General features: G+C 47.0%; 2 protein-coding genes across 2 annotated transcripts in view; one reads left to right on the forward strand and one right to left on the reverse strand.

The window, feature by feature from the left end:
- BMP2K (BMP2 inducible kinase) overlaps nucleotides 1-17,712 on the forward strand; it is a 34,797-nt gene extending 17,085 nt beyond the window's left edge. Inside the window, exons 15-17 of the mRNA XM_031066370.1 lie at nucleotides 1-152; nucleotides 3,151-3,264; nucleotides 12,615-17,712. The exon at nucleotides 1-152 is cut by the window's left edge and continues 51 nt beyond it. Of these exons, the coding sequence (XP_030922230.1) occupies nucleotides 1-152; nucleotides 3,151-3,264; nucleotides 12,615-14,041 (1,693 nt within the window). The 3' untranslated portion in view covers nucleotides 14,042-17,712. The remainder of the gene's footprint in view (nucleotides 153-3,150; nucleotides 3,265-12,614) is intronic.
- Nucleotides 17,713-18,279: 567 nt separating this feature from the next.
- Nucleotides 18,280-23,699, reverse strand: PAQR3 (progestin and adipoQ receptor family member 3). Its single transcript, XM_031066502.1, has 5 exons — nucleotides 23,360-23,699; nucleotides 22,446-22,643; nucleotides 20,965-21,055; nucleotides 20,505-20,653; nucleotides 18,280-20,084 (listed from the first exon to the last, which is right to left on the reverse strand). Exons 1-4 carry the CDS (start codon nucleotides 23,507-23,509, stop codon nucleotides 20,511-20,513), a joined length of 582 nt encoding a protein of 193 aa, XP_030922362.1. The 5' UTR covers nucleotides 23,510-23,699; the 3' UTR covers nucleotides 18,280-20,084; nucleotides 20,505-20,510.
- Between the last annotated feature and the right edge of the window lie 246 nt (nucleotides 23,700-23,945).

The following is a 23,945-nucleotide window of genomic DNA, read 5'->3' on the forward strand; positions in this document are numbered from 1 at the left end:
CATTCCTGATGCTGAAGCAATTGCCAGTTACCCCAAGCAGAACATCAGTAACCCACCTGATATGTCAGGGTGGAACCCATTTGGAGAGGACAATTTTTCCAAGTTGACAGAGGAGGAGCTGCTGGACAGAGAGTTTGACCTGCTAAGATCAAGTAAGGGACGCTTGAAGGCTTACTTTGCTTCCCAGTAAATGAGGGCTCTGTGGTTGCTCAGCAGTTCCAGCACTTACCTGTCCAAGGACCGTGCAGGCTGTGTACAGAACCTTCTTTCTGAGCATTTGAGGGCGCGGTTGGGCCTGTCTTCCTTTCCTTTTCCTTTTTGAAAACACGTGCAATAGGAACTCACCGTCTGAAACTGGTAGTTACTGGCTCAATTACTGCAAAAATGATAGTATCTTAGCTCTTCTACACTGCTTGTGTCACCTGCATTGCCAAGAGGCTCTCAACAGCAGAGGTATGTTGTCAGATGGGAAGAGAATTTTGGCTGCTTGCTTTATTCCTTTCCAGCTTTTTTCTTGCACACCAGAGCAGAAGATTGTGTGGGTCTGATATGTCCTTTGAAAATGCCTGAAAGAAAATTGATATATTACATTATGTTAATGTTTTGTACTGTCCTTTTTGAGTGGCTACATGTAAGGGCTGGTTTATTGTACTAATATGGCAATAGTTGAATAAACTTTTTCCTTGTGAAGTCAGTTATCTCCATGGTTTTTACTTGGAATTACCTTCTGTTCTTAATTGCTGAACACATGCTTGTTAGTTGCTCTTCCTATAACTGGCTTTGTTGACATCAGATTTATTAGTGGGACTTGGAAGATGTGCCAATGTTAAAAAACAGATTGTATATGCTTGGATGTCTATCAGCAAGTTTCTTGCAATTAAAAGTACAGTAAAGTTGATTTTTGAGTAACTGGAAAAAATACCTTTGCCTTCAGTTGAGTGTTTTTCCTATTGGATGTGCACTTTACCCATTAATCCTTTAGGAAAGTGACTGGGGTGGGTTTGTTTGTGAGACTCTGGTTGTTAGTTTTGCCTTGTATCCTGTGTGGATTGAATCAGATTCCTGTTTTTGAGTTGAGAATGTAGCCTGCACACATTTTACAGTCAAATGTGTCTCTGGTAGCTGGGAAAAATGCCTTATGTACTAGCTGAAACTTAGCATTCCTTCCAAGTCCAAGTTAAGGATTGGATTCAGTAGTAGAATAGAATATCTGTAAGCAAGCTCCTTCCAAATGTGGCCCTTAGTTTTTTGCACTTGTGAATCTGGAGCAGGTCATTTTGTACCAAAGGTCAGCACAAGGCCACCCACTTTCAGAATCTGTATTCTGAATTCAGGACTGCTGGCACTGCTTATACAAGTTGGATGAGATTGATTTGGTTAAGCCACAAGTTTTGAACAAATGCAAGGACCAAAGAAGGTACATTTTGGGCTCAGCTCTTCAAGTTAATTCAGTGCAAAAGAGAGCTGAGTGTGATAACACACCTGATATGCTGTATCTGAAAAGTAAACCAAACCCAACAGCACAGCTCTGCTCAGTAGTAACCAGCATTAGGGATTTTAGTTGCTCACATAGAGAAAATGCAGAAATAACCCCGAGTCACTCCCTTGCCAGCAGCACACTAGATGGCAGCCTTGTCTGTAGGGATGGGCTGCCTTGCAGCTGCTCTGAGCTCCTGGGGCTTGGTGTCCCTCGGGAGGGGGGAGCACTGCTGGTTTGTGTCTGGCTGTGCATGCAGGTACACACGTCGCAGCCTTCAGAAACCTTTTAACCTGGCTTTTTGTTACCGAGAGTGTTGTGCCAAAGATCATGTGGACATACTTGGCAGTGTTAATGCCTTTGCTGCAATCAAAGCAGGAATAATTATGCTCCATGTTGTCTACTGGTGCTTTCTCAGACTTGGCTGGAATAATGGGAGATCAGGAGATTCATTGTAAAATTAAGTCTTGTATCTATAAAATTGTTTCTAACCATGTGAGACTTAGTGGAAGTTCCTTAGATATGCATTAAGGTTGAAGACCGAGTTCTCTTTAGGTGTAGGTTATCTCCTATGTGGGAAAAAGGCTGTTGAGTACTAAGTAACTTCTTTGCCATCTGGAGAAAAGAGAATTGTGGATGCAGATTTGATCAGTGGTTCTTTTTTTCTTTTACTAAAGCCAGCTGCTGTTCTGCACTTTATAACTCACATACAGTGGTGTATAAGTTGTTGGTGCTCACTAGTGTTCAAAACACGAATCCTTTCTTTCTCTTCTCAGAAGCCTAGTTTGTATTGTTGAGCTGATGCTTTATGCGTAAATTAAAGATCATTCTAAATCTGACAAATACTTTTAAAGCTTGCATGTTTATGACAGTAACACCTAAGTAAATATGTAAAGCCTTTGTCAGAGGATGAAGATGTTGCCACAATTTGTCAGGCTGGCATTACCATCAGATTTCATGTGTTGAGGGGCTTAATGTCAGTGTGTGCAGTGATGGGTACTGCTGGGGTGATTAATCACTTGTCTCATAAAAGGGGATCCAGTTCCCAGGACAGAACACATTGCTTATACTTGGTGAGGGTTTTCCTAGTACAATGGTGCTGGTTGCAGTAAGAGGTAATGTGCAGTTGGATGGATTTGTGAACCAAGCACCTTTGTGGAGAGCTGTGACACAGAGTGGCAGCTTGGAGCTCCTGGCTCTTGTTGTTTCTCTGTTGTTGGTGTTGCTGTGATCATGGGTTAGTGATGGGCCAGAAGTGACATCTGAGGCTGCGTTTCTGACAGCACTGTGAAGAAGTAGATTTCTTAAACAGCCCCTATAACCACTTAATCATCTGTGCAGAATTGGGAGCCAAGAAAGTGAGTCTGCTTCCTTGCTGAGAAAGAACCACTAGCCCATCTTCCATAGCATTGCACAAAGGCTTGGGATCACCCTGATACTCCTGCCAGAGACAGGTGTGGGTGCAGAGCCTCTCAGGCACTCTGCCTGTCTCCTTGCAGTAGGAAGGAGCTACCCAGACCAGCTGTGCAGGCAGGAGCTGTGCTTCTTACAAGCATACAAGATACTCCTCCCTCACCCTGTACAGTGCATAGCTTTACATAGGTGTAAGTCCTTCCCTTTTTATTTTATTTTACTTTATTTTTTTTTGTTCTGTTCCATTTTGTTTTTTACAGACAGGCTGGTGGACAGGAGAGCATCTTCAGATAAGAGTGTGGAGCCACATGCTGCTCCACAGACAAGTACTGCTGAAGATCCCTTTGGTTCTGTTCCTTTCATTTCTCAGCAAGGCAAGTTCCATCTGTGACATGATTACCTCGTAGCTGTATGCATACACACCTCTAGGTGTATGTATCTGCTGAAGTATGCACAGTGGTTCAGTGACCAAAGAATGGCCAAGGGCTCTGCTGCCTCCTGACAGCACTTGGGTTGAAGGGATGTGTTGGTGTGTTCATTACCTCCAATTAAAATCACCTGTGCATCCAGCTCCTGGTGCCTGTGGAGCTTTGGGACCAACTGCATAGGGTGTGGTTCTCTTGAGCCAGAGCAGTGGGCATCACCTGGGCAGAACCACAAGGGCTTTTGCTGAAGGGAAATTGCTTGCTAAGGCCAAATTTTGTTACTTCCCTGTAGTCTGCTTCTGACTCACACTGTTTCTGTAGTTCAGTTGTCCAGCCAAGTGAAGACAGTGAGCTTCTATGCATTTAATGCACAGTTTTGGTACAAGTTGAGTCAAATGCAAACATTTTACATTGTCTGTACATGGGGAGGGTGGGCATTCATTGTTGCTTTTCAGTTCAGCTTTGACTATGTTTACCTTGAATGGAAGTAAAAATAATGTGTTATGTGGGCATTGTGAGTGGGAAACTGCATCACCCTGCAACTTAAGCAACAGTTTTAACATTTGGTTGATCAGCACTTTAGTATTTATTTTGGTACCTTTGACAAAGCAAAGCCTGTGTGGTGGTTGAATGGTAAAAGGAGGATCAGTCACTTCTGGAGCCACTTGGGTTTTGTTGTGAATTCTTATGTGATAAAGGTGCCTTAGTATAACATGTACAGACTGTTCTTATGGAACTTCAAAAGCTCAGGTAACATGCCTTAAAATAAATCAGCTGGGGTCAACCTAAGGTAGTATCTGTGTTTTCTTTCACTTTGGTCCTGCATTCTTGGAGATGCTCTGGTAGGGCTGCAAGTGCTCATAAGGGCTCTGGTGCTCCACGTGGTGAAGGGTGGGCAGGGTAATGCTCTTGTCTTCTGCAGAGCCTTTGGTGAAAATCCCTGTGCCTGTGGCTGCTCCTGTCCCTGGACCTGCATTCATTCTCCTTGCTGTAGGACTGTGTTCTTAGCTTGTGCTGGTGTTTTGCTCTCTCAGGACAAGTTTGCTTTCTGTCACCTTGTTCATGGTCAGTAGTTCAGTGCCATGTGAAAGCCATTTAATGAAGAAGGGTTTGCTCTGCAGGTGCTATTGGGAAAGGTTTCTCTAGCATCTTCATTCCAGAGGTTGCTTTGACTTAGAGGTAAACCTGAATTCACATGCAAAACAAACAGAAAATAGCTTAAACTCTATTTAAGATGGGGGCCATCAGGTACTTTGTATTCATACCCTTGTGTCCAGAGGTTATTGTATTGCCTTCCTCACCTGCCATCCTGGAAGTGCATTTGATTGTTGGCTGCCTTTTTTAGATGGTTATAATATAGCTTTAGATTGTAACAAATGTCTTCACTGTGTTTTTTCATGTGCTTTATTTTTGTTGCTTGGAATCCAAGCTCTAATTCTTGACACACTGAAAAAAAAAAAAAAAGTTGCTTCTATTAAGAGGCGGAAAAATCCCCTGAAATTCAGTCACAACTGAAAAACCAGGCTGTTTGAGACATGTTGAGCTGGTTGTATAATGTTAGCTGTGCCACTGGAAAAAAATTGTGCACTTTTCTATAGCCTTTTTTCCTGTGGACTTTTTACTGGCATTTAAACAAGACTGAATATTGGCTTGGTTTCAAGAAAGGTACTGTTAATTATGTGTTAACTGTGAGTTGCGCTTAGTAAACAAATCAGGTAGGAAAAATATTTAAATGTTAATATTGATCTTCTAAAAGCTTGTTTATGTTCTCCACTGAACTATTCTTGGTAATGTCTTGAAAAGAGGAGTTTCAAGACAGATAAGAAATGTAGAAAGCTGTTGATTTGGATGTATTTAATTTCTAGCTGAGGGCTTTCTGGGGCCAACTTGACAAATGTCCCTCCCTGATATTTTGATTTCTGCTTGTACTTAACACTGTTGTGTGACATGTTCTTTCTGATTTGTTCTTTCTGATTCTGTTCCTTGTGATTGTGGAACGTGTAACTGAGCAGTAAACCACCTGTGTCCCTTTCTCAGGGCATCCAAGGGCAGGTGATTGCTTGGCAAGTGGAACAGAGGATTAATACCTTGAGTGCAATTCCCATGTTTGCAAGAGAGACTCTGGGATCTTGTTCAAGCACAAGTTTCATTTCCTTATGTTAATGTGTCTCGGGCCAAATGGGAATTGTGCAACACTGTTTGCCCAGGGCTCTGGCCACTGAATTCTGACTTGTTGAATTGAAATGGTGACCTTATAAACATGGGGTCTTTAAAGTAAATAAAACTGACTTTCTTGAAGAGTGACAGTTCTTACTGAAGTTGTGTTCTACTGTAGTGGCCACAGTTCCATCTCAAAGGTTGGGTTTTTTTCTGCTTGGTTTTCCTTGCTCTGGCATAGGTCTGATGTATAAATGGTGGGTGTGGGCTGTGGCTGAGTAGAGTCACCCAGAGGATCACTCCTGTTTTGGAGGCCCAAGAGTTCTCTGCTGAAAGCAGTCTTCACTCCGTAATTAACTGACTCGGGTCACCTCCTGGGAGAGAGCAGCAAGATGGTGAATGTTGTGTCATCTTTGGACCCACCAACATCAACTGCTGGTAATCTGGCTGAGCAGGTGTCACCAGGTATGTTCACCTCTGTCTGGGAAGGTGAGGCAAAGGAGCAGCAGAGGCTGGAACTGGAAGCCTTTGACCATCGCTGGGGAAGTCTGTGGGCTGCTGTGACTTGGGGTATTTCCTGTGGAGCTGAGAGTGCATTTCAGGCTGGCACTGATGCAAGGGTCACCAGGAGAAGAAGCCTGCAACTGGATGGACTGTAGCTGCTTGTCTGTTAGACCTTCTGTGCTTATTTTTGTCCAGTGGCAATGGAGAGCCAGCGACAACACTTCTGTCCCTTGGTGTGCACAGAGGGAAAGGGCTTGAGATGAGCTAACAGGTGTTGGGTTCCTCTTAGTTTGGGGAATAGGGAACCACTGTGGAAGCTCTTGGTGTCTCTCACCCTTGGTGTGTATCCTACTAAAAGTATTCTCACAAGTAAACTTGCTACACACACTACTTTATGCCTGAATTATTGTGGACAATAGTAGTGCCTTGAGACCTGAGATGACTGGAAAATAAACTTGGCCTGGGAAAGAATTCCAGTGCTTGATCTGATAGAAACACACCCTCCATTGCTAACTTCTTAATGAAAGAGAGAATTAAATGGCCAGCACTGGGGCACTTAAGCACTTCACATGTGGAAAACAGGTCTTGGTTCTGGAATCTCTGAACTGTATGGTGACAGTGGAAAAACATCATCTGTGGCCAGCATTTTGGAATGGAAGTGTTTGATTCAAGTGTGTTAACCAGCTTGTGTTGTAATCCCCTTTGTTATTATCAAGTGTTTCAGAAGCTTGGGAGAAAGATGCTTTGATGTACTCTCAAATGTGAGAAGGAAATGTCATGAATATAGTACAGCTGGCTGGTGAGCTGTACTTGGTGCCTTTGGCCATCTTGCATTTATTCACACTAATGATTTGTGGGATGAAGCTGGGCTAGGATGGCCTTTTGCTTCCCTCAACTTAATACTGCAACTCCCAGAAGGAACACAAGAATTGAGCTAACACTCCAAGTTTCATGGATGTGCTGTGTGATAAGTGGAGATGTTGGGCAGTGTTGCCTGAAGCTGTTTCAGGCATTTGGCTCCTGTGGAAGAATCTCCGTGAGCTGTCGCCTTGGATCTCAGGATGGGGTTCTGGTTCAGGTCATCTCATTAACAGTTGTGCTGAATGTTGTACAGATTGTGTGTGCTGTAGATGTGATTAAGTCACTTGGTTTTTGTGTCTCTCTGGTAACCCCTTCTGAGCCACTGCAGGCCTGTTCTCTGTGCAGAGACTGAATAAAAGCAAGTGCAGTTCTGTAGCAGCTTCCTTCTGACTTCCAGACTTCCCACACTTGGCAACCTGGTGGTGTCTTCCAATGGTGGCTGCAGGTGTCTGCCTTGGAATAGGAGGGGCTGTGTGGTGTGGCCTGTGTTGTCCCAGCTCTGTGGATCTTGCAGCAAACCAGCTGGCTGTGTGCCAGATGCAGTGCCATGGGAGTCATCTGGAGCCTTGGACAATCCCTGGGAATGCCCTGCTGCAGTAGGTGCTGCTGGATGTGCGCAGCATCACAGCGGACGTGTGATGTCCTAGTAGGAGCAGACATGGGGGATGATGATTCATTTAGTGGTTTTTTGTGTACTGTTTCCAACAGGGTTTCAAACCTCTGCAAGTTCTGTACCGCGGCTGTGGAGCCCTGGGACCACTGTGCAGTCTGGGCCTTTCAGTGAGACACAGAACTTAAGAAGAAATTAATAATACCAGACCAGAAGAAGCAAAAAAGACTTGAACTGCTTTTAGAACTTGAAAAACTCTCATGGCAATAGTTCATGTTTTTTTGGCAACTGATGTTGATGGTTTAAAGGTGCCCAGCCCCATGTGCAGTGATCTGGGTGTTGTAAAGTGTTTCAGGTTTAGGTAACTTGGCAGAGTACATTCTTGTCAATATCTGTACTCATTGAAAGCTTCACTGATGTTATTCTGTACCTTCTTGGCTGTGGTTTCAGTTATTCATAGTGCTTGCTGATTGCAGGTTCAGGATATTTCCCTGTATCAAGATCATCTAAAACTTCAGCTATTCTAGATACCCCTTCCAAAGTAACCTGAAATTGTTTACCTATCCAAAGTATAAATGGTATGTCTGAGTTCTGCCAAGGGTCTGCCTTTTCTCTCCAAAACTATTTACTGGGTTTTTTTTCAAGATTTTTCAAATCTTGCAGCAGTCATGGGCACGTTGCACTATTTTTTTACATTGCTCATTAATCTCTGGAATAAGTATTTAAAAACATGTCAGCAATAGTGCCAGGCACAAGCGTGGTATTCTTCCATTTTTGTTGCTCTTGAAAATAGAGGTGGTAAGATGTGTAAATCCATTACAGTGTTGAGCAGCTGCTGCCCTGGCTGTTGTCAGAGAACTGGTGCAGATTTAGTTGCAACCTGCCGCTAATCCTTGGGCTGACATGTGGCAAATTGTTATGAAATGATGGTGGCAGTATGTTCCCAATTCCAAGGGAGCTTAAAGCTCTTATGCCCCACTCTTGGGCTACCCCCACGATACCCTAAAAAGAAGAACCAGCAGAAGGCATGTAATTACTGCAGTTGTTAGAGGGAATTCATCCTCTTATAATCCTGTGTCTCGAAAAAGAACATCGGAACAGAAAATTTCCTTGAAGATTGGGATCTTCTTATATGATTAAAGATGTTCCACCTGGCTCACATTTGAGGCAAGAACAATTGTTCCCTACAAGCTGGAAACCTGATTAGAAGTGTGGTAATCTGAGCAGCACATTGCAAACAGATGTTGCCCCCAGTGTGCAGGAGTGCTGTATAAATGTGTATCTGAATGTCTCTGCAGTGGTGTAGCCTGACAAGATTGCATGAAATCAATGTGACACAACACTTGAGCCTGGAGATCTGTTTGGCCAGAGCATCCAATGGTCATTAAGCAGGAGCTTTTCCCTTTTGGGGGATTGCTTGTGTGTAGTTCTGTTTCATTTGCTGATTTCATTAGCAGTGAAACAGGGGCAACTGTAGCGTAGGAATAGTTTGGTTTTCTATCTTGGTTTAAAATATGGTAGTTCTAGTGAGGTTATTTTTGTTTGTTTGGATTGGTTTTGGTTCTTGTCTGATGCAGTTTGATCCCTGTTCCTGGGATTAACATGAGACCACTGCAGCTGCAAAGGTGGGTGCAGAGGTGGTTTGTTCCCTCAGAGTTGGCCAGGTAGGGCTAGAAGTGTGCTAGATGAGCATCTTAGAGTAGTTTCTGCTTGGAGCAGGTGGCTCTGGTTGTTTCTATCCTCAGCACACACAGAAGGATAAAGGAAGATACTTGTTCTCTCCTGACACATTCCAGTGTGGGAGCAGTGATATCACTGTTCTGGAAATCCTCTTTGGAGTACAGTTCTCTTCAAACCCACATATCAGGAGCAGTTGCTGTTCACAGCGTCATCTGTGTGCCACCTGCTTTCCAGGTGACAGTGGTCCATGTAGGGTCATACCTGCTGGCTCTGCAACTCTGATAATAGTGAACTCCTAGTGGGGGCTTTGAGTTTGTACTCACTGTTGGGTAATTCTCAGTCTGTACTTAATACCTAGACACTGGATTTGTGCTGCAATAACCAAGTCACGTTGTTAACTCCCGCAAGGAGACTGGACAAGGAGCAATCTCAGTTGAAGAGGTAGAAATTTGGAAGCCTTCTTCAGAAACCACTGAGCTGAGATGCAGTTATTGACTGTGCTGTGGTGCTGTTAGAACAGGAAAAAGTCTTCTTGCTGTGTCTTTGAGTGGCCTTAAAATTAAGCTATTTTGGACCATGCTTTCTCATGTGCAGGGACAGATGTTTACAAACCTGCACCTAAGGCTGCCCTTTCCTGTGGACTGCCTCATTCTGGTGTGTGCTATGTCCAGTGTGCCATGGCATTGCCCTCAGTGGAGCAAGAGCCCACAGAGCTGACCAGAGCCAGGACACACTGCTGTGGGCAAAGTAAAAATCAACAGGTACATCAAACTTCTCATTGCTATTCAAGAACTTCCCCTGTGTCTGCCTCTGTCAGCCAAGAAGGTGCTCAGCATTTCCTTGAAGAGAGGTTCAGAGCTCCAAGTATAGGAGGAAAGCAGCTGGCTTCTGTGTTGCTGTGGATGCATGTCTCCAGCAAGAGGGATGGCTCGGTCAGTTGTTCCCGGCTTCATCAGAGTTCCTCTGGGGGTTGTGCTTGTTAGACTGAAGAGAGGAAACCTTAGGGTGAAAGGCTGGGTTGTCTTGATGCCCAATTCCCAAGATGATTTGCTGTGTGTTGCCAGCAAGAATTGCAGTTGTGAGTAGCAGGTGGGTGTGTTGGGATGCTGGAGCAGCTGAGGTGCCTGTGCATGGAGTGTGCTGTGGGAAATGTCCTCTTTGCTGTGCTGTCTGTCTGGAGAGCTCTGGGGCTGGGAGCTGCACCCTGTGTGCCTCACACAGCCCTCGGGCAGCTCAGCTGCTCGGGGGAGGGGTTGTCCTCTGTCTCGTCAGTGCCTGTTTCAGTCTGGTTTCTAGGGTCTCTGACTGTGGCAGCACTTCACCAATAATACTTAAACCTGCTGGGAAGTCAGGTGTATTAGGTAACACTGTGATTCAGTTCTTCATTGAAAAAAAAAAGCTGTATTGGTTGTTTACTGCATATTGAGATGAAGTGCAAAGGTCTAACTATTCCGTGGGACTGTAAACTCTTGTGGATATGGACACAGACAAAAGGTCTGGGCCTTTTGTTGTGGATGTGGTATTAACATCTAACCTAGAAGTAGTCCCTTTTTCTTCTTTTAAATCTATTTGCATTTATGCTAACATTAATGTTCCAGTAAATATTGAAAACAGCAGGATTTGGAGGCTGGGTGGGTTATTTAGTGCAATGTGAAGGCTGTACCTTGGGGAAATCTAAAGTAAGCAGCAGAATAATCCAGATTCTAATTTAGTGGGTAAAGCAAATATGTAGCATTTAAAATTACAGTCGATAAGAAGCAATCTGACACTAGAAGGCAAGAAGAAACAGCTCAAAGCCCTAATCACCTGATGGTTTTAGTCATTCTGGTCATCTTGGTTTTAAATCCTTACATAAATTGTATTACTGCTGAATTTTGATTATTTTAAGTGTAGCTGCAAAGGAGTGAGGAAGCTGATGGATGAGGAAATTGCTGTTAATTCCCCTTAAAAATGGAGGAAATGGCTCTTGTAAAACTGGAGCATAGAAAGTAAAGATTCTGACTTGACCTAGAAGTTGCACACTAGTTTCTCTGTGAAAGAAGGAATTAGCTGAGAAAATATTTGGTATATTGCAAGAACAAGAGTTATGAGGTGGATTCTGGATGAAGATGATTTTTGGAGAAGTAGCGGATGCCTGTAGCCATCCCTGGCGTTTTCCATCCTTCGAACACATGGTGTGGGTTAAAATGTCAGTGTTTGTGTAACAAAGCCCTAAGTGGAAGACATCAGTTTTGTTTGGGTGAGGTCAGGGGTGCAGTGCAGTGCTCTGGGTAGAGTTCTCTAATAGCTGCTTCTGCAGGAGCAGCCCTGGCCCCAGCTGCTGTCGGGTGCTGGAGACGTGAGAAGCTTGTCCCCAGTGCCAGGGTGCCCGACAGCCTCTCTGGGCAGTGGCACACAGCTTTTGGGCACCCAGGCTGTGGGCAGTGCTCTGGGCCTGCCAGGAGGTGAATTTTTGCTGCTGTTGCTGGCATTGCATCTGACATTATGCACCCTGTCTGTGGCCAAGAGGACATTGCAAGGGCAAGTGTTCTTCACCTAGTAGAGACTTGAGTGTTTGGATTTTCTGGGTGTGCTTAGTGATGAGAGCCGTGCCACTGCCACTGTGCAGCCTCCCCTGCTCTGGGGAGTGGTGCCACTGCCACTGTGCAGCCTCCCCTGCTCTGGGGAGTGGTGCCACTGCCACTGTGCAGCCTCCCCTGCTCTGGGGAGTGGTGCCACTGCCACTGTGCAGCCTCCCCTGCTCTGCCTGCTCTTGCCATCTCTTTTTTGTACTGCTGCAAAATTTTTACTGCTTCCAGTGTTCCCAAGGCAACCACACCACAAAAGACTCATCATGAATTGTTCTTTCAGTTCTAGTTGTCAGTGACTAGTAGGGAGAAAGCTGGCAGAGGGAAACAAGTAGATATAGATTTCCTTGCCATAAAGAAGCTGAGCTGACAAGTTGCATTTAGGCACAAAGCAGAAAGCATTGGTCTCAAACTTGAGGAAAATCAAGAGCTTTTGTGCCTCAGTTTCTGCAGAAGTTAGAAGGAGCTGCTCTCCTGACTAGAGCATTGTTTGTCAGAGCAGACTATCAAAGCAGAAGCACATCAAAAAATAGCTTGTCTGCTTAAAAAGAAAAACCAGAAAATTAGTGTGGAAATCCTGCTGCCTCCTGTTTCCCTGGAGGAGAGTGGATGCGTAATGACTGGGTTTGAAAAGCTGTCTCTAGAGATCGTTGTGTCCATTGGCCCCTTCTGTGTGCCCCCCAAATACTGGTACTGTATGTCCAGGCACCTTGTGCTTTAGAAGTCAAGCTGGCAGCTCTGTCTGTTGATTGTACGTGTGTTGTTTGAAATGTCAGATGAAATTTTTAACTTGTTTCCCTCCCTAACTACAGGATATATGTTTGCATCAGCTCCTGGAGTGTGTGGCTGTGGAGTGTGTGGAGAAAGTTTTGCCTTTCTATGTTTCAAGTTTTCATTTGCTTTTTTCTTTGGACCCGCAGGTTCCCCTGGAAAACAAGTGGATAACTCAGCCAGCAATCAAGGAAATAACTTAGGGACCCCAGCAAAGGCTGGAAAACTGAGCCATGCATTTAGAGATCCCCGGACAGGGAGGAAAAGTGCAGAGGGACATGTGACAAAAGGTGGTGAGGAGTCAGAGAGTGATTTTGAATCAGATCCTCCTTCTCCCAAGAGCAGTGAGGAAGAAGAAGAACAGGAGGATGAAGAAGTCTTGCATGGAGAGAATGGGGACTTCAATGATGACAATGATACAGAACCAGAGAATTTGGGCCACCGACCTCTGCTCATGGATTCTGAGGAAGAGGTGGAAGAAGAGGAGGAAGAAAAGCAGAGCTCTGATTCTGATTGTGACCGAACCAAGCAAAAATGTGTGGAAGGGCTCCTGGGCACTCGGTTCAGAGATGGTGTGAGCAGCAGTGAAATCACAGAGCCCAGTTCAGTGCCTAGGTCCCCGCCTGAGGTGCCAAGCACTCTGATTAACTCTGGCCAAGAATTTGATGTGTTTGGAGCTGTGCCCTTTTTCACACTGCAGCCTCAGGCAAGAGAGAAAGTGGACAAAGATGTTTCTTCTCAGGTGGCTTTTCCCAGCCTAAGCCAAGAGCAGGATGACTTTGATGTTTTCATCAAAGCTCCTTTCAGTAAAAAGGCGCCGCAGCGAGATGGGCAGGGGTCAGGGATGGAGCCTCTGCTCTCCCCCAGCTCTCCACGGAGCGTGGATATCTTTGGTTGCACCCCATTTCAGCCATCCCTCGTCCCCAAGTCTGCTGGGAGCAGGCAGGACCTGTTTGGGCTGGTTCCTTTTGAGGAGATCACAGGTGGCCAGCAGCAGAAGGTGAAGCAGCAGCGCAACCTGCAGAAGCTGTCTTCCCGCCAGAGGCGCATGAAGCAGGAGGTGCCCAAGAACAATGGGAAGCGCCACCACGGCACCCCCACCAGCGCCAAGAAGGGGCTGAAACCCAGCTACCGCACCCCGGAGCGTGCCCGCCGGCACAGGAAGGCCGGCCGCAGGGACTCGCAGAGCAGCAACGAGTTCCTGACCATCTCGGACTCCAAGGAGAACATCAGCGTGGCCCTGACCGACAGCAAGGATCGAGCCAACCCGCTGCAGCCGGACGAGGCGCTGCTGGATCCCTTCGGCGCCAAACCCTTCCACCCGCCAGAGCTGATGCGCCATGCCCAGCACCAGGGCTTTGGGGATAGCCGCGGGGACCACGGCACAGTCGTCGTGGCTGGCAGGCCCAGGCAGAGTTCCTTGCATGGCGCTGTTCACAGCGGGGACGGGCTGAAAACAGATGACTTTGGTGCTGTGCCCTTCACAGAGCTGGTGGTGCAGAGCACACAGAGCCAACCACAGCAGGCACTGGAGTTAGATCCCTTTGGAGCAGCTCCGTTCCCTTCTAAACAGTAGAGGCTTCCAGTGGGTTCCCCCCACTATACCTCTCCAAGTCCCTTAGTAAAGGTTTAGTGGAGTCATTTACGTGGTTGAAATGCCAGGGGCCTGGGTTGTACAGCTTGTTCAGGGTGAGGAGGCAGTGGCCTGCATGTGTGGTGGAGTTGCAAATAATGGCTAATTCTGATTTGGATCTTTTTGAGAAAAAGAGGAAAAAAATCAGAAGTGTTGTTTCCTTATGGCAGATGGCTCCCAGAATGTAATGAGGAATTGGATATGAATCCCTGTCACTGACTTGGGGCCCTGGGACATACTGTTGTTTGTGCACTTTGGTCTTGCCTTTCCATCCCTGTGCCATGTGCCCCGTTGGAGTGGAAGAGGCGGGGAGCACATGGAAAATGCTTCCCACATACAGGAGGCTGATGAACTGCAGTGCTTCTTCGTGTCTCTGCAGACCTAAGAACCAAGACATACTGATATCCAGATTATGTGCTGGAAATAGCCAAGTCTTTGCTTCCTAGGTGAAAACTACCTTTATTAATCATAAAAATAAAGCAGCCACATCCTCAAGGGGCTGTTGCCCAGAATTCCAGAGCACAGCTATGGCTTGGGACCTTGCAGACATCTATGCAGCTGCAGAGATGAAAGGCAGATTTTTTTTTAATGTGCCTAAATGGTCAATTTTGAATTATTTTTTAATAGTAAGTGCCATTAATGTAAAGTAGCAAACTGGAATTGTAGAGTCAAAACTAAAGAAGCAGGTGATTGACTGATCTGTGAGAATGTGTGGGGGTGTGAACCAGCAGTGACATGGCTGGGATTGCAGCACTTTGGGAGACTCCTCAGCACACTGGAAGAGGGGCTGTCCTTGGGCACATGGAGTGCTTCAGATGACTTGTGGAGTTGACTGTGAGGTACAACCATTGGATTGGTTTGATTACACCTTGGGATTTGTGTCTGTTTTCCTCTTGGATTTTGATTGAAAAGAAAATGTGTCCTCTCTGTTGTTTTTTTACAATAGTTTTATGAAATGACTGTAACCTGATGCTCTTTTAAGGGTCGCTAAATGCACTGAGCTTTGGAGACACTTCCTGCCTCGGCTGTGTTCCAGCAGGAGCTGCTGGCTGCTGGACCACTGAGCTGCGTTTCACCCCTCGGAGCCTTTCAGGAAGGAGCCCTGTCCTGCTGCCCAGGAGCGCCGTGCGGCGCCTCGGGTGATGGCAGGAGGTGTGACCACTGCCTAGCACAGTGTGTGCTTCCTGTGGTGTGGGAGGTGCTGGTGTGTGCAGAGACAATGCCCCTCGGGACAGCCCAGCCTGAGTTCCATGGCTGTCCTCACGGGGACACGGAAGGAGGGGTGGCTCCTCAGCTTGTCCCACCTTTCTGTCCTGCTCCACTGGAGGCTGAGGAGTGGGTAGCTGGGTGTTTGCACATGGGGGACATCCCTGTTTGTGGCCGGGGGTTCTCACGTGCCCCACTGTCACAAGCGAAGTGAAATATTCAGGGTTGTGAGCTTTTTTCCCCCTGATGCCTCCTGCTGGATATTCAGGAGGTGATGGGAGCATTTGGTCCCTTTCAATATTCACTGAAAACACACTGAAAACAAATCGCAAGACTCTTTTGGGATCAGTCGAATAAAATGCCCCCTGGGATGTATGTGTCATTGCTTTCCTTAGCTCTGGAATCTTAACATAGCTCATAGTGATGGTGTACCTTCACCTTCCTCAGTTTCATTTCTCACAGGGTCTAAGTGGGATATTCCAGCTGTGCCTGCTTCAGTGTGCCTTTTCTAGGCTTAGGAGTTAAGCCCTTAGGAGATTGAGTAGAAATGTTTCAACACAGGACTTTCCAAGCTTTATTACTGCTCTTCTCACCTGTTTGGTGCCAAAGGCTGCAAGAAGCACATGCCAATTTTTGTAGCATTTCTGACACTCAGGTTAACAGTCCTTTTCCCTTTTTTTAATCTCTGTGCATGCTTATGAGCTGCCCTTCTCAATGTCTTTCAGAGCTGTTACCTGCCCGAAAAGCCCTTGGAGCAAGATGACAAATGTGGCAGTGAGGTGGACTCAAAGCGAGATGAAAACTGTGGTCCTAAGTGTGGCTGGTCCTCACCAAAGCCAGGCTGTTGCTGTCTTCCCAGTAGGAAGGGTTAACAATGCACATGGCCCTGGGGCTTGGCTCCAGGGCCCAGGAGGAGAGGTGGGGGCTGTTGTACATGCAGGGAGGAGGGTGAGCACCAGCAGACCCAGTGTGGGCAGAAGCCATCAGGTAAATTACAGATAGGAAATGTGTTCAGTACTGTTGGTTTACCCCGGGGCTCCAGGCTGAGGAGGGCTGCAGGGGGCTTGGGCAGAGGGTCTCTATGCACTTACACTGCAGCACAGCCAAGCTGGAGGGAGAGACAAGGCACAGGCAAGCTGCAGACCCCACTGACTCTAGAGCTGGCATGAGTTATGGCCCACGATATTTGCCTCCTAATGGCCTTAACAAACCTGGTTCTTCACACTCGAGACACCAATCAGGTTTTTGATTAAATTTCACTTTTTTTCTTTAGAGTTAGTTATTTTATTCTTTCTCGTGGTTGATGTGAGATCGGTGCACCCTGCTAAGCTGACTTTTCCTGGTATGTAGTTTATACACGACTGAACCCAAGCTTGGGGTTGTTTTCAGCCACTATCCACTATTGAAAGGAGGTGAAATGTGTGACTGTCAGGGAATGGGGTATCCTTTGCCTTTTTTCAGGGTGTGTGGAGTGCAACGTGACCTTAGTAGAAATCAGGAAAGGCCTTTTTGCAGTAGTCACGTACATGCTGCCTGTGGTAGCAAGAGGGCAAGGTAAGGGGTTGACACTTCCCTTCCAGACAGAAATCCCGATGGGTTTTTACAGCTTCTCCCTCTGCATGCTGAGGGACTGAAGCACAGGCCTTGTAGGATGAGCTGCTGGAGAGAGTGTCTGCCCCAAAGTGCTAAGAAGCACAACCTCTTTTAAGTGGTTGTGGTGATGGAAGGAAAAACCAGGTAGTTGTGTTTGCCTGTGGACTCAAAGAGCCCTTAGGTGTGTAATTAATGCTGTGGTGGGGGGCTCTGTGAGCACCAGTGTTGGAGGAAAAAGCTTATAATCATTCTGGGTGTCCCAGTTAGTAAAAAAACCAAGTACTGTGAAAATAAGTTGATATATTTGCTACTGTGAGAAAAAATTTATCTGGAATTTTTTATACTATATGGTGTATTTTTATATATCTAAGGAGTATATATAAAATATACACATGCTTGCACACATCACGTACCCCTTGGAGTTGCTGTGGTGTTGGTAACCCAGCAGCCACAGTCATGTTTGTGACTTGAGTGAATATGAGTTAAGCATCAAGGGTGGCTGCTGTGCTACTGTTCCATAGGGCTTATTTTGAAAGGAAAACAAGGAGATGGTGTGTATGGTAAAGTTGTGACTGAGGCATCACCTACTATTAAAGAGCATAAAAACTGTTTTAAAATTGCTGGCATTCAGCTTTTAAGTGCACTTGCCTGAACTACACTTCCATTTCTTGTTAGACTTGGAGTTTCTAAAGCTTTTTTGTGTACTACTAAAGCCAGAACTTTTAACTTTTTTTGTGAAGCTGATGTATATCATAAAACCCTTGGAGTTGTTAAATAAAGGAACCTGGTAAAAGTGCCTTTTCAGGTCTCTTCAACACTGCATGGTGAAGTATTTCTGTGTAGGCTTTCATTTACTTTTTATAAGCGCTGCTGCTGCTCAGTGATTTTTGCAGCTGTCATGTACCTGTGACTCTCATAAAACTGTTTTAACTAATTGTACTTGCTGCTCGATCATCCTGCTGTGTCCAACTGGTTGAAAATCCTTTGGTTCAGTGTTACTCTTTACAGCCTTTCTGCAGAAGGGTCATGTATGGGTCCCAATGGCACTGGACTGAGCTCTGCACTTCTGGACAGAACTATAAAGTGGTGTGAGCCCCTTCCTGCAGTTGTTTACTGGAGCAGGTTGTTTGGATGCTCCTTGTATTGATTTTATTCTCGGGTGAGCTGAAGTAAGAATGGAAATGGTCAAGAACAGATAAAACAGCAGCAGCAGGACTCCGTTAATAAAGAGTACTGGTAGTAGGCTGAAAAGATGAGTTCATCAGCAAATTCAACTAGGGAGTCTCCCTCAAAAATCCCTGTCTGTGGCACAAGTTCCGTGGCTGAGCCATTGACATCAATTGTTTTGCTGCATGAGCTGCAGGAATAATGTTACTTCAAGGAAAAAGCCAATGAACTTGGATTTATTTGTAAGTTCAGTATGTACATCAAAGATCATCATGCAGCTTGATAAATTGTGTCAGGTAAAAATGCACAGCTTGGCAATCAGTTTCCTTATCTGATGAAAACTGCTGGAGAAGTTAAGGGTTTCCATTATAAAAATACATTAGCAAATGCTCAAGTCAGTAATATTACAGACACATTATTGGGGTATTACTGTACACATAACACTGGAAACAGACTTTTACACTTGCAAGTTCCTTTTCAGGCTTCAGTAGTAGTAATTAGTGCACTTGAAACTTGCTTGGCTGTCAAGTTAAAAAATCATAAAAAAATCAGTGTTTACACTGAAAGGCTGAAAGCTCTGGGAGCTGAATCATTAATGCACAGTCCGTTTTGCCAATAATTGTTTCTGGAGTTAAAAAAGACCAACAGAAAAGCACCAAAACCACCCTCTGACACAGACAGCATCCCTGTCCAGCACAGCAGGAGGAGTTCCCATCCTGCCTTCTCTCTGCCTGAGGAGTGCAGGTGCCTGTCTGTAAGTTTCCACCTCCATACCATGTCTCCTTGGCACGCCCTGACCAGAAACCAAGTCCTGCTCCTCTGCCTTAGGCCCGAGGGAGGCAGCTTTGGGCAACCAACAGAGCCTGCCTGCCCTGGGGTAGTCACTGCACAGAGCCAGCCTCTCCCAGTGCATTGGGGGAAGCCCTCTCCACAAGGATGTAGCCACTTAGCATCCTTGCCTCTAACTCAGAAGTCCGAAGGATTTCGATGCTGTTTGGAAGACTGGCACCCCTGGAGCTTAATGGTGCTGGGCAGCAGCTGTGCAATAACCAGTGTATTCCATGGCTCCCTGGTGTTCATTTCATAAGGGAAGGTTCTGCAACACATCCTGAAACTCCAAGCAGCCTTGGCACAGTGGCAGGATTGTGAAAGCAAGTCATTTTGGACAGCAGTGTGTGTGAGTGCAGTATCATCCTGCACATAGGGAAAGGCTGAAAGTCAGGAATCTGCAGCCCCAGCAGGTTCCCTGATTGCAAAACAACAACAGACATGGACATGCAGCCTTAGTGCTACTCCTGGAATATTCTGGAATACTGATTCCAGATTACTGAAGGGATCTAGAGAAATTTCTTCAAGCAATGGCACAACTATGCCCCTCCTTGGGGCAGGCTATTTTTAAGATCTGCAATGAAGATCTAGGTGTGCAGGACATCATGTTATCTCCCAGGGACTGGGAAAGAGATCATCCAGAGCAGGACAGAAATCCACTGAATTCCAGTTCATGCTGCCATTCAGTCATTCCAGTTCCTGTGCCAATGCTGAAGTGTAATACATCTTCCCCGCAAAGGCTGAAGGATGCACCACCCACAGGGCTGTGGTTTGGATCCAGGACCAGCTCCCACAGTTCCTCCAATTTTACAGGCATGCTGCCAGGAGTATTCTCCTAACTGTGCACACCAGCTGAAAACCTGGTGTCCAGGCCTGAGTACCCTTGGCTAAGCCATTCATGTCTGCCAAGCAACAAAACATCCTGCTGGGATCTGTGTGCCGAGTGAGCTCAGCCTCCTGCTGTCCTGCTCCAGGAGGAGCTGTTTGGTGCTTGACTGCAGGGCAGGAACTGGCTGAGAAGGAAATGCTCCTCCAACCCAGGCAGTGCTGCTGTGTTTATCAAAGCTTGCAGTAACACTCTGTCCCAGCAAGGGGGTAACAGACCAGGAGTCAGCAAAGGAACTGCCTCAGTCCTTGATAGCACAGCTCTTCACGTGAGGCCCCCAGTCTCACCAATCCTCTCATGCTGCCTCTGAAACAGAGCAGGGAAACGAGTTAAATCACTGTGCACATGTAACTGACAACTCATCTGATTTCCACAACATCCAGATCAATGCTAAGCAGACTGAAAACCTGACAAAAGCCTGAGGAAGATGCTACTTAAGGACAAGTACTGATGATGGTTTGAGACTACTCAGATTGTGACACAGAGCTGGAAGGGATCTGGCAGGACTAAGTCCAGCCTGCTCTAAAACTGCTCAAGGGCACAGCAGCTCCCCCAGACCCTCGTCCAATGCAGCAGCAGAGGTGAGCAGAGTGGCTGGAATCACATCCCTGCTTTTTATTGACACCAGTCAGGACCCAGTCTGGGACAGCGACCTGAGGTTCAGGCCAGCATTCCCAAAGCCTGTGGTTGGACTATCCTGTTCCCCGAGAATGGCAGCAGCCGTACCTTGGCTCACAGGTCTGCGCTGTACTCGGGGCAGGGCTTGCTGTGTCGGTACTGCATGATGTACACTGTGGACTGGTGCCACCAGTACAGCATCACCACTGCCAGGATGTGCCACACTTGGTGGCTCGAGCCGAGGTAGTTCAGCTGGCCTGGGGAGAACAGGGACATGGAGTTCAGCTGTTAAATTCCACCACAATTCCACACTGTGCAGTGCAATCAGCAATCAGTCTCCTGCAGAGCTCCGCCACACCCTGCCCTTCAGTGGTAACAGGGAAAGTTCTTTAACGAACTTGATGGAAGTTGTCTGCCTCTTCCCACTCTTTTACTCTATATGGGAACATGCCATGGGGAACATGGTCAGCCTGTTCTCTCCCAGGAAGTTCAGAACCCACAGCAAGGACTGTGACACTGTAGGAAGCTTAACTGCAGAAAAGAAAACAGCCAGAAGAGAATTTCCTACCTGGGAAGTATCTTTCTGGAACTTTGGAAATATAGAAGAGAAAAGCTACAGCAGCGATGAAGTACATGACAAATACCCGCGGAGCAAACTCCTGCAAAAGAAAAGCAAGCTCTCCTATTCTGTTAGAAGGCAAAACCAGAAAAAAATGTCCCTAAAGATAAAAAAGGAAAAGGCATGACAGCACCGAATCTTCCTTCCCTGCCTTTGTTAGCTATGCACAAATCCAATGGGGACACACATGCCAAACTCTGGGAAAGCCTGAGTGGAAAGAAACCTCTTTTATTCCAGCCTCTTGCTTCTACATGCAAAATTCTCTGTTCAGCAGGCACAGCATGTGTCTGTGCAAGGTCACCTGCCACTCCCCTGAGCCTGCACAGAGCAGCCAGGGTGAGGGACACTGCACTGCACATCCCACTTAGGCTGGGACCACAGCAGCTGCACACAGGACTGCTCACAGTGGGGGATCAACAACCAGCAACTCAGCCACCAGGTGCATCTTGTTAGCAGAATGTTTTGTTGCCAAAAGTGGGCCCTTTTCCTGAAGTATGGAAACAGAATGTGTACCCTAGACATGATCCTGCTATCCCAGGGGAAGCCAGAAGGGGAAGTGTGGGGGCACAACTGCTACTGATGATTTTTAGAGGGCCAGTGTGAAATGTCCTGTATAAAGGCCACATCTATTTCCAAGTGGTGCTCTGCCACATTCCACAGCAGCTCTGGACCTGGCTGAACCCTCACCCCATGGACAGCCATCCATCCAGGTCAGCCCAGGTGTGTGCAGTTTGTGCTCACTATGAAAAGGAAATGTTTCTTTCAGCACCATCAGGTGTTACTGGCTAACTGTACTGATTTCAGGGTGGTTCACACCGGGGCACGCCAGACTGCCTTTGGCTGTACTGGGCTGCTGCTGTCACAATGTAATTCCAAGGAGTGAAACAAACAGGAAAATAGTAACATGAAAGAGCTGTTAGAGGAGGATTGTGTAGGAGACAGAGGGCTGAGCAGGGAAATGCAGATTTCTGCTGCTATCCTAGGGAACAGAGGAGGAGACAGGTAATCATCCCAATGTCTCCTGGTTGCCCTCTGGAGCTGTGGAGATGGCCAGCCCTAAGCACTCCTGCAGCCTGACAGGCTCAATCCTGCTCCACAGGCACCTCAGCTCCTGCCCCAGGCCCTGGTGAGGGTGTGGTCTGCCCACATAGGGTGCTCCGTGCTCAGGCACAGACACAGGTAGATCCTGCTCTCCTTCCCACCGTGCAGCTTTAGGGCAGCACAGCACAATGAAACTTCCCAAGCTGTCTATCCCCTCTCAACACAGTTCTCAGTGTTCCCATTTGGATCGTATTGACCAAAAGAATTCTGTCCTTAGAGGAATTGTAACTCCTCCTGCTTCCCCATTTTTTCCCAAGTGTAAGAGAACTCAAGGAAGATGGCAAATGAAAAGCAAAAGGGAATCTTATTTCCTTTTTTTTTTTGTTTACCTGTACAATGGATGCCCCAACGCCTCCATTGAGCCAAACCCAGTGGATGGTGGGAATGATTCCATAACCAGACACGGAGCAGAAGATCATGGAGCGCAGCCTGTGCCACTGCTGTGTGAGGTAACTGGGGTGGATCTGAGCAAAAAACACTGCCAGGATCATGGCCAGCACAGTGATCAAATACACCTGGCGCCAGTACTGAGGGCACAAAGAAACAAAGGCAAGTTTGTGGCATGAAGAAGTCAGCTCTGGGCAGGAGGTTTCAGTGACTGAGCACAGCAGTGCTTCACCCTGTCCCTGCTGTGGGCACCAGCTGTGGGTCTGAGTGCAGGGCCCTGTGCTTGTCAGCTGGCACTGAGGGGAGGGGACTGCTCCTGGGGGGCACCTGGCACTACATCCTTCATTCCAAGCACTTCCTGCACCAAATGTTTTCAATACACCTGTGTCTCACCTGTCCAGCTCAGCTCCTGGACAGCCATGTCCAGGGCAGGCCTTGAGAGGGAACTCATTTACTCATCCTCTGTTAGAAGGAGGGAAAACAAGGTTGTTTCTGCCTCACAGCAGCTACCTCGTGGGCAATACTGTTTGAATAAAGTACCTGTGATGGGACACATCCCATGACCAGCCTCGGGCACTGGATACAGGTAGGACCTGTAAAGTTTCCCTACCTTGAGAGAAATTTAAATATTTTCCTGAGGCTTGTGCAATCAACAGCTGGAAAGGAAAGCATGCATTTTCCTGTCTCTTCAGCCAGCACAGTTCTGCTCAGATTAGAGGGACATGTTCCAGTTCCCATCCCTGGCTCCCCGCTCCTGTTCTCTTTGGACACCTGCACAGAACCCCCTTCCTGCAGCCCAGAAACTGCAGTGAGAGCACAGGAACCAAGCCCTGCAAGGACATTGCTCCCCACTCACATTACTGCAGTAGAAGGCGTAGAACACGCCTGACACGTAGCAGCCCAGGATCCCAATGGAAATGCCCGCGTAATCCAGTGCCATCCAGCGCCGGCTGGTCTTCTCAGAGCGGTGGCAGCAGAACAGGTGGTATCCTACTGAGCAAAGCATACACACCTACGCAGAGTGACAGAGGAGGAGGGTTAGTTCCTGACAAAGGAGCAGGGAGCACAGCCAGCCCCAGCCCTGCAGCTGTGCTGTGCAGTGCACCCCAGTGCAGGCACTTGTGATCCCTGCCAGCCGGCCATAAAGCTTCTCTGGCACGGGGGAGGAGGAGCAGGACACTGCAAACCATGGTAACCAGTTGTACAAGTAGCAAAAGCGGGCTCCTGAGGCCAGAGACCTGGCAGTGCTCCAGGGAAACACATCCGCACCAGTACAGGGGAGAGCCCAAAGCCCAGATCTGCCCTGAGTGCCCAGCACTCACTGTGTGCCTTGACTGAGGGAACACACAGAAATTTAACTCTTAGGCACAGGCTCCCTGTTTGCTCCTAGGCTGCCTTAAAATCTTTTCCCTGAGAAGTGTTTGGTTCTCTGTGGCCTTCTG

The sequence above is a fragment of the Geospiza fortis genome, unplaced genomic scaffold (genome assembly GCF_000277835.1).
Source record: "Geospiza fortis unplaced genomic scaffold, GeoFor_1.0 scaffold11, whole genome shotgun sequence".
NCBI classification, from domain to species: Eukaryota; Metazoa; Chordata; class Aves; order Passeriformes; family Thraupidae; genus Geospiza; species Geospiza fortis.